General features: G+C 36.1%; 1 protein-coding gene across 2 annotated transcripts in view; it reads right to left on the bottom strand.

The window, feature by feature from the left end:
- CENPP (centromere protein P) overlaps positions 1-10,440 on the bottom strand; it is a 227,883-nt gene that overhangs the window by 113,283 nt on the left and 104,160 nt on the right. The window contains exon 6 of one of the 2 annotated variants that reach the window (XM_065946868.1): positions 10,114-10,194. The exons of the other annotated variant lie outside the window; for it this stretch is intronic. Coding sequence (XP_065802940.1) covers positions 10,114-10,194 — 81 coding nt within the window. The remainder of the gene's footprint in view (positions 1-10,113; positions 10,195-10,440) is intronic. 2 annotated transcript variants of the gene reach the window in all.

Below are 10,440 nucleotides of genomic sequence, written 5' to 3'. Positions count from 1 at the left end.
GGACTCTTCACCACTTAGCCACCTGGGAAGCCCAATGATCTGAATAGAGAAGCTTAAAAGAAAGCTTTTCTTTTTAAAAAGGAAAGACAGCAGAATTTTCTAACTACTGGAAATGATTCCTGAAATCACTAAAATTAATTTCCTGTAGTTAATGTCTATGCTTTTCATCCCACAGCTGTTAACCATTTTTGGTTGTAAGTTTGCAAAAAGCAAATCAGTAATAAAAGCATAACCACCCAAAACTGTATTAAAGTTTTCTTAGTCATATTTTATGGTAAATACAAAATATTACCCACTAAAAATCTGTTAAAGTTTGAAAGCAAATGAATTACTGCAACTTACTAAGTTTAGTAAAGCCTTCCAAGGTAGAAAAAAAATCTCAGAGGCTATCTACCTTTATTTCCTCCCAAATACTACAGTAAAGAAGATCACAGAATTCACTAAACAAGTATAATACTTTTGGAAAATCACCTGAAGTTGCTAAAAGCTTTTTTTAAAAATCAAATTTAGTTTCTCCTTAAACTACATTATTTTTCTTTCCTTTCTAATTCCATTTTTTGGTAAAAGAATTGTCTTACCTTGGCTGGTGTGTAAAGAACATTTTCAGATATTCTTCCAAATGCTTTACTTGCACTTACTCATTTAATCCTCACAACAGCCCTATAAGGCAGGTACCTTCACCTGTCTAGGATTTGATTCCAGCAGTCTAGCTCAACGCTTTTAACCATGACGACACACTGATGTTTTAGTTAGTGAGGTCAACCTTATAAAATGGTGGACAGTGCTTCCTCCTGGAGATTCTATGCTTATTGGCTTCCATATACCACGCCTTTCAAGTTGCTCTTTAATGGCTAGTGTTCCTCCTCAATACTGTTTGGCCTCTCCACTTTGCTCCTGATAAACCTACACAGACCCTCTTGAACTCTTCTTTCCCCCAATCTTTCTGGTTTAAAACTTCAGCAAGTGCCATTCCTGCTCTACCTCTCATGTTACTTGCCTCCATTCCTTCCTTTTTATTCTCATTCACCATACCACAAATCACTTTATTTTCTATTTGGAGTATCAAAATAAGTTCCTGGCCTCATTTTGCCAATTCAACTCTATCATGACTAACCAAACAGATTTATGTGCTATCTGGATTACGTCAGTCCTTTATCAAAAGACTATAACAGTTCCCATTGATTATAGAATTACAAAAAACGCTTAATTCACCTTTCAAGATTATCTAAGATTTACATCTAAGTAATGATTTTTGAGATTGTTATTTCATGTTTACATCTTTTTATACTCCAGTTGAAAATTATTTGCTATTTCTCAAATATGCTCTGTATTTTCTGGCTTCTATGACTTTATTAATACCTCATCATGTGCATCTATCAAAATCTTTTTCAACTTCAATTGTATGTGTCAAAGTTCACCCTTCTCAGTTCATCTTCCTGATTCTCCCACAAACAGATGTGGTTTCTCACACTCCACCTCCAGAACCTTCCCAGTATTTTATTTTTATTTTTCCCCAGTATTTTAATATGTTTCTCTTTTGCACTTATCACAATCTTAGCTTATTGTGGCTATTTAAATATGGGTTTTTTTTCCCTTCATATTCTCTAGAGAATTGTAGATATCTTGATTGTAAGCACTGTATTCTTTTTTAAGGTTTTTTTTTTTTTTTTTTTTTTTTAATATGGACCATTTTTAAAGTCTTTATTGAGTTTGTTACAACATTGCTTCTGTTTTATGTTCTGGTTTTTCAGCTAAGAGGCACATGGGATCTTAGTTCCCCAACCAGGGATCAAACCAGCAACCCCTGAGTTGGAAGGCAAACTCTTAACCACTGGACTGCCAAGGAAGGCCCAGTATTATGTTTTAGTTAGGTTTGCATCCCTTTTCTCTCTCCCACCAAAGGCTAGCATAATTCGTTACCTCAAAACATACTTCTGGAATCAACAAAGGGTGTTTATTGAAAGGAAATAAAAAGCCTTTATCCTCATTCTAACAAAACAATGTGTTTTTATCCTACATGTCTTTCTTTTCATCCTAGATGGCCCCCCCAACCTACATATCTCTCACAGACATATACTTACCTGACGCAGATGTATTGTGTATCCCACACTACTCTGAAATAGGGGCAGATGGCATTTTCTCCCAATACATTCAGTATTATCAAAAGGATTTATTATAACATCTATCACAGGCTCTGGAGAACTCTAAATGAAACAGATCCTCCCACCCAATTAGCTCTGAAAAGTGCTGTAACAAGGTAAGCATTCCCAGCAGTAACATCTCTCCCTTGGTGAAATAATATGATAATAAAGACAACTGCTTTAAAATGAGGCCTTCCATAGTCGAGGGAATCCCACACCTCTAGGTCATCACAGAGCACCAGGCTGAGCTCCCTGTGTCACGCAGCAGCGTCCCACTAGCTATGTATTTTACATACGGTAATGTACATATTTCAATGCTACTCTCTCAGTTTGTCCCATCCTCTCCTTCCCTTGCTCTGCCCACAAGTCCATTCTCTGCATCTGAGTCTTTATTCCTGCTCTGCAAATAGTTTCATCAGTATCATTTCCCTAGATTCCATATATATGCCTTAATATGTGATATTTGTCTTTCTCTTTCTGACTTATTTCACTCTGTATAACAGACTTCAGGTTCATCCACCTCAGTTCAACTAACTCAAGTTCATCCCTTTTTATGGCTGAGCAATATTCCATTGCATATATATGTACCACAACTTCTCTATCCATTCATCTGTCAATGGACATCTAGGTTGCCTTCATGTCCTGGCTATTGTATTAGGTTGGTGCAAAAGTAATTGTGGTATTATATTGTTGAATTTTGCTGTTTTACATTGGAATACATTCTTAAGTAAATGTGGCTATGTTATGCATCATTTTAATGTGCATTTATTTTAAGTTTTTCTGCTAATTACTTATTACTTGCTTTATACTTATATTGCTCATAATATAAATTAAATGTGTTTTATATGTATTTTAGACTAGGGAAATGATGTTACACAAAAAGCAAATTCAAGTGATTTGCTTATTCCGTTCAAAATGGGTCATAAAGCAGCAGAGGTAACTTGCAACATCAACACATTTGGCCGAGGAACTGCTGTACAGTGCAGTGGTGGTTCACTGTACAGTGCAGTGGTGGTTCAAGAAGTTTTGCAAAGGAGACGAGAGTCTTGAAGATGAGGAGCACAGTGGCTGGCATCAGAAGTTGACAACGAGAGCAATTGAGAGCAATCACCGAAGCTTATCCTCTTACAACTACATGAGAAGTTGCTGAAGAACTCAATGTCAACCACTCTAAGCCTGCACTTGAAAGCAAGTTGGAAAGGTGAAAAAACTCAGTAAGTGTTGCCTCATCTGATTGAAAATTTTAAAAAATTGCTGTTTTGAAGTGTTGGCTTCTCTTATTCTGTGCAACAATGAACCATTTCTCGATTGGATTATGACATTCGACGAAAAGTGGATTTTATACGACAACCAGTGATGACTAGTTCAGTGGCTGAACTGAGAAGTTCCAAAGCACTTCTCAAAGCCAAACCAGCACCAGAAAAAGATCATGGTCAAAGTTTGGTGATCTGCTGTCAGTGTGGTCCATTATAGCTTTCTGAATCCTGGCAAAACCATTATATCTGAGAAATATGCTCAACAAATCAATGAGATATACAGAAAACTGCAACTCCTGCAGCCGGCATGGGTCAACAGAATAGGCTCAATTCTCCAGGACAACACTTGACCACACATCACACAATCAATACTTTGGTTGTCTGAACTGGGCTAAGGAGTTTTGCCTCGTCCTCCGTATTCACCTGACCTCTCGCCAACCGACTACTACTTCTTCAAGCCTCTCAAAAAATTTTGCAGGGAAAACACTTCCACAACTGGCAGCATACAACAAAATGCTTTCCAAAAGTTCAGCAAATCCTAAGGCATAGATTTTAACACTACATGAAAACTATTTCTCATTGGTAAAAATGTGTAGATTGTAATGGTTCCTATTTTGATTAATAAAGATGTATCTGAGCCTAGTTATAATGAGTTAAAATTAACAATATGAAACAGCAGTTACTTTTTCACCAACCTAATAAATAGTGCTGCAATGAACATTGGGATATGTGTGACTTTTTTTGTGTGTGTGTGACTTTTTGAATTATGGTTTGGAGATTTCTTTTTTAATAAGGAAAATTTATAATGGAAGCAAAAGTAGAAAAACACTACAATGAACTTTCATGTACTTCTGACTCAATTTTTAAAACGATCAACTTATGTGTGTGTAAGGATATTCAGTTATGTCTAACTCTTTGTGACCCCATGCATGGTAGACTGCCAGGCTCCTCTGTCCAGGGGACTTTCCAGGCAAGAATACTGGAGTGGGCTGCCATTTCCTTCTCCAGGGGCTCTTCCTGAACCAGGGATCGAACCCACATCTCCTGCAGCCCTACACTGACAGGTGTATTCTTTACTGCTGAACAATCTGGGAACTCTTGTAGCCAATTATATTCATTTACACTCTCATCATTATTACTATTTTTAATAACAGCATTTTTGAGGTATAATTCACATATCATACAATTCACCATTTAAAGCACAGTTCAAAAAACAGCATATAGTTCAAAGATTTTTAATATATTCAAGGTTAGCAGCCATCACACAATTAACTTCAGAACATTTTTGTTACTTCAAAAGGAAATCCTGTCCTGATTAAAATCACTCTTCATTTACTCCCAGCCTTAAGTAACCACAAATCCACTGTTTCAATCAATTTGCCTATTCTAGGCAAAATCTATTCTAAATTTCATATAAATGGAATCATATAATATGTGGTCTTTTGTAACTGGCTTTTTCACTTATAATGTTTTCAAGGTTCATTCATGTTGTAGCATGTGTTAGTACTTCACTTCTTTTTACTGCCAAGAATACTCCATTTTACGAATGAACCATTTTAATTCATCCATACATCAGCTGATGGACATTTAAGTTGTTTTTACTTTTTGGCTATTACAAACATGCTGCTATAACAATGTGCATACAGTTTTTGTGTGAACATATATCTTCACTTTTCCTGGGTATATACTTGGGAGTAAAACTGATTGGTCAAGTAATTGCAACTTTATGTTCAATTATTTGAGGAACTGTAGATTGTTTTCCAAAGTGGCTGTGCCATTTTTAATTTTCATCAGCAACATATATAGATTCTAATTTTTCCACATTATCACCAATACTTGCAGTTGTCCATATATTTTACTTCAGCCATTAGAAAACATGAAGTAGTACCTCACTGTGGTTCTGATGCGCATTTTCCTAAGGATCAGTGACGTTAAGCATCTTTTCATTTATTTATTGATCATTTGTTATCTTTGGAGAAAGATTTATTTAGATCCTCTAGTCATTTTACTATTGGTCATTATCATTATTATTGACTTGTATGAGTTTAACTATTCTAGACACAAGTTCTTAATCATATATATGATTTGCAAACTTTTTTCCCCACGTGTGGGTGTTGTTTTTTTTTTCTCCCCACTCTTGTGGTATCCTTTGGTACAGAAAAAAAAATCAAAATTTTAATGGTGCCCAATTTATCTATTTTTCTTCTGTTTCTTATGCTTTCAGGATCACATCTAAGAAACTGATGCCTACCTAACCCAAGGTCATAATGACTAACTTTTCTTCTGATATGTAATAGTATCAGCTCTAAAACTTAGATCTTTATTTCATTTTCACTAAATTTTTGCATATGATCCAGTTGTCTTAGCACCATTTGTTCAAAGGAGATCAAGATATAAAAGATTTCTATCACTCCTGAAGGTTCTTCCATGCTCCCTCCTAGTTCATACTCCCACTTCATCTAGCAAACATCCATTCATTCACTCACTGCACCAAGCAGACATACCCATTCCAGAACATTGCCACTGGCAATATAACCATCTCCTAAAAATTTCCTTAATAACTGTCAACCTGAGTAAACATTCCAATCCCAAAGAAAGGCAATGCCAAAGAATGTTCAAACTACTGCACAACTGCACTCATCTCACACACTAGCAAAGTAATGCTCAAAATTCCCCAAGCCAGGCTGCAACAGTATGTGAACCATGAACTTCCAGATTTTCAAGCTGGTTTTAGAAAAGGCAGAGGAACCAGAGATCAAATTGCCAACATCCAGTGGATCATTGAAAAAGCAAAAGAGTTCCAGAAAAACATCTACTTTTGTTTGATTGACTAAGCCAAATCTTTGACTGTGTGGATCACAACAAACTGTGAAGAATTCTTCAAGAGATGGGAATATTAGACCACTTGACCTGCCTCCTGAGAAATCTGTATGCAGGCCAAGAAGCAACAGTTAAAACTGGACATGGAACAACAGACTGGTTCTAAATTGGGAAAGGAGTACGTCAAGGCTGTATATTGTCACCGTGCTTATTCAACTTATATGCCGAGTACATCATGAGAAATGCTGAGCTGGATGAAGCACAAGCTGGAATCAAGATTGCCGGGAGAAATATCAGTAACCTCAGATTCACCACCCTTATGGCAGAAGCAAAGAACTAAAGAGTCCCTTGATGAAAGTGAAAGAGAAGAGTGAAAAAGTTGGCTTAAAACTTAACATTCAGAAAACTAAGATCATGGCATCCAGTCCCATCACTTCATGGAAAAGATGGGGAAACAATGGAAACAGTGACAGACTTTATTTTTGGGAGTTCCAAAATCACAGCAGATGATGACTGCAGCCATGAAATTAAAAGATGCTTGCTCCTTGGAGGAAAAGCTATGACCAACCTACACAGCATATTAAAAAGCAGAGACATTACTTTGCCAACAAAGGTCCCTGTAGTTAAAGTTATGGTTTTTCCAGTAGTCATGAATGGATGTGAGAGTTGGACTATAAGGAAAGCTAAGTGCTGAAGAACTGATGCTTTTGAACTGTGGTGTTGGAGAAGAGTCTTGAGAGTCCCTTGGACTGCAAAGAGATCAAACCAGTCAATCCTAAAGGAAATCAGTCTTGAATATTCATTGGGAAGACTGATGATGAAGCTGAAACTCCAATACTTTGGCCTACCTGATGTGAAGAACCGACTCATTGGAAAAGACCCTGATGCTGGGAAAGATTGAAGGCGGGAGGAGAAGGGGACGACAGAGGATGAGATGGCTGGATGGCATCACCAACCTGATGGACATGAGTTTGAGTAGGCTCTAGGAACTGGTGATGGACAGGGAAGCCTGGAGTTTTGCAGTCCATGGGGTCGCAAAGAATCAGACATGACTGAGCGACTGAACTGAACTCAGTAAACATAAGTAATAGGAATTCTGGATCCACATATCCCATCCTCTTTAACAACAACAAAATAAAACACATTCTCATTAATTTGGCAAAGGGAAACACATATTATCACTTTTTCTTGAATCTGAAAATGCTATTGCTTTGTACTTTATTCCCAGTCTGTGAAAATAAAGACAAAACAAAACATTGAATGGATTATATAAACAACAACTTTATTTTTCTGCTTCTCCTGCTTTGGCAAGCCAACTTTTTAAAAATTCATTTTTAATTGAAGGATAACTGTTTTACAACATTACTTTTGTTTCTGCTGTACATCAGTATGAACTAGCCAAGGGTATACACATGTCTCTTCTCCCTTGAACCCCCCTCCCTCTTCCCACCACTCTAGGTTGTTACAGGAGGCCCAGTTGGAGCTCCCTAAGTCACACAGCGAATGTCCACTGGCTATCTGTCTGTTTGGTCGTGCATATGCTTTCACGCTCCTGTCTCTATTCCTCGCACCCTCTCCTTCCTTCCCACCCCCATGCCCACAAGTCTGTTCTCTATGTCTGCATCTCTGCTGCGGCCCTGCAAATAGGTTCATCAGTACTATCACAACTGCTTTTTAATTGTATATACTATTTTGGAGATTTGTGTGAGGGTGGAGAGTACTGGATGCTCCATGAGCCTCTGAGTGCTCCTTTGCACTCTCTGCCATTTGTAGCTGATAGTATACTGGCCTTTAAAAATTCCTCTTTTTTTTTTTTTTTGGTGAGAATTTGGTTTATTTTGACCCTCAATTTCTAGCTAAACAGTTTAGACTCTGGATTTCTCATGCATTGTGGAAATACATATTTTACATTTCCTGGGTGGGCGGGGTTCAGGATGGGGGGACACATGAACACTCAAGGCTGATTCATGTCAATGTATGGCAAAACCCACAATAAAGTAATTAGCCTCCAATTAAAATAAAGAAACTAATTTAAAAGAAAAATAAAATCATTCTCTCTATACTTCCTTATATGATGAGGTTTCTATGGTGTCTCCCAGTTTTGTTATTGTGTGGTTTATTGATTTGAATTGTATTTTTTATCTCATGTGGCTTAGTTAGGCGTTAACTGAGACAAAGACAAACCAACAGTCCAGTTGTCTGAATAGTAAAGATTTGCAAAATGTCTTCTTGAAATACAAGCTATCCCTTCAAAAATAATAAGAAAGAAGGTACAATATCATTTGCATATGATTCTTATGTATCTGAAAAACCCAGGAGAATCAACTGAAAAATGACACAGTCATGCATATAACAAATATAGGTATCTGTAGTATATAAAAAAAGAAACAGTAAAAATCAATCAGAAAGACAAATAACATAATAGAAAAATAAGCAAAAAAAAAAAAAAAAATTAACAGGCATATCTCAGAAGAGAAAATCCAAATGGCTGAAAAACATTTGAAAAAATGTTCAACCTGTTCAGTAATAAGGGAAATGGAAATTAAAATCAAAAGTAATGCCTTCATATACCAAATTAATTGGGGAAACAGTCAGATAATGTCAAGTGTTAATGAGATCTAAAACAACTGTTGCCTTTCATTCCCACCACCTCAACTTGCCTATCTGTAAGCTCCCTCCAGCAGTTCTGCCACAGTTCTATTAGCATTCCTTTCCAGCATACATCACAGTAGTGTCAGAACTATTGACTTATATACCTCTGTGCTCATTCATTTTTCCATTGCACGCCATACCACTTGATATGTGTTTATTTTCTATCTTCCTCTTCCATGATAAAAAGAGACTATTTTAGCTGCTAGGTCCTCAGCAACTAAAACTACCTTGAATAAAGTAGGTGTTGAACAAGTATTAGCTGGGTGAATAAATGAATTAAAAATGTTTATTATGGTTTATTGCCATAATTACTAGGTCTCAGTCAGACCTTTCCTAGCCAGCACTAATTATTTGGCTCTGAGATATTGAATCTACTTCAATCAAATTATAATCGTAGGATGTAATTTAGATTTTCACCAATTCAACTGACTTTTCTCCCTAACTGCTACAATTATAACCATCAACTGAGGGAATTCCCTGGCAGTCCAGTTGTTAGGACTCTGTGCTTTCACTGCTGAGAGTAAGGGTTCAATCCTTGGTAGAGTAACTATGAACCTGCAAGCTGCACAGCATGGCCGAAATAAATCACCTAATTAAAAAATAAAATAAAATAAACTCCAACTGAAACAGTGAACTATCACAATTACTTGCAGCTTCTATTTTTCCTCTAAGGTCTGACTCAAACCAACTCTCCCATCCCCTACCAAACTAAAACTTGATGACATCATCAAGCTTATTTAAATTCCCTAGATACTACTTTTAATTGAGTGTTCTAGCTATTTATTGATAAATATTTTCACATTTGTTAAGAACATGAACCACATAACCACTATCACAAGTTCAAATCTCAGAGTTAAATGAAAAATTAAAGAAAAATTAAGCTGCTAATTTTAAATTAATCTTCCAAAAGAACTATCAAGGCATTTTTGGATAAAGTACACAGATTTGCTCTCTCTTCCTTAGTGTGGAAGCCTGAGGTTTAAGAACAAACACTAATAGGAAACATATGGAAAAGATCAGTAACGGGATGAAATCTTGGCCCAAATATGATTTGCCACGTTTTACATACCAGTGTCTCAAATAATAGATAAGATTTTTATAATACTGCCAAAACATCTCCTGAAACACCGTACACTTTTTAAAAGTCTAAAGTATAACAAAATAAATCTTGAGAGCTATTTGTAAAAACTTAATAGAAAATACTATTTTGAGGAAACAAAAACAAATTTCAAGAATCACTTTACCTTATTAGTTTGTACAAGCTTGAAAGAATCTCCCAAAAGAATGAACTCAAAATTCACTGCCAAGAGATACAAGTTAACTCTCTGTTTAAAATATGAAAACATTAGTGTAAAAATATAGCATTTAAGTAGTTAACTGCTACTCTTCAGGATAGACTGTTCAGTGAAATTTGTAAATTTCCTACATTTGCAAAATAAAGGCAAAAATGGTTGGTCAACAGAAGTTCCTAACTCCATCTTATTTAATATTATAAAATTATTTTTTGTACTAGTAAAAATAGACAAATCAGAGATATACTTTCTGAGTAAGTTCCATAACAAAGAATAGTT

The sequence above is a fragment of the Muntiacus reevesi genome, chromosome 10 (genome assembly GCF_963930625.1).
Source record: "Muntiacus reevesi chromosome 10, mMunRee1.1, whole genome shotgun sequence".
In the NCBI taxonomy this organism is placed as follows: Eukaryota; Metazoa; Chordata; class Mammalia; order Artiodactyla; family Cervidae; genus Muntiacus; species Muntiacus reevesi.
Note: the sequence above shows the minus strand (reverse complement) of the source record. Positions and strands in the feature narration are given on the sequence as shown.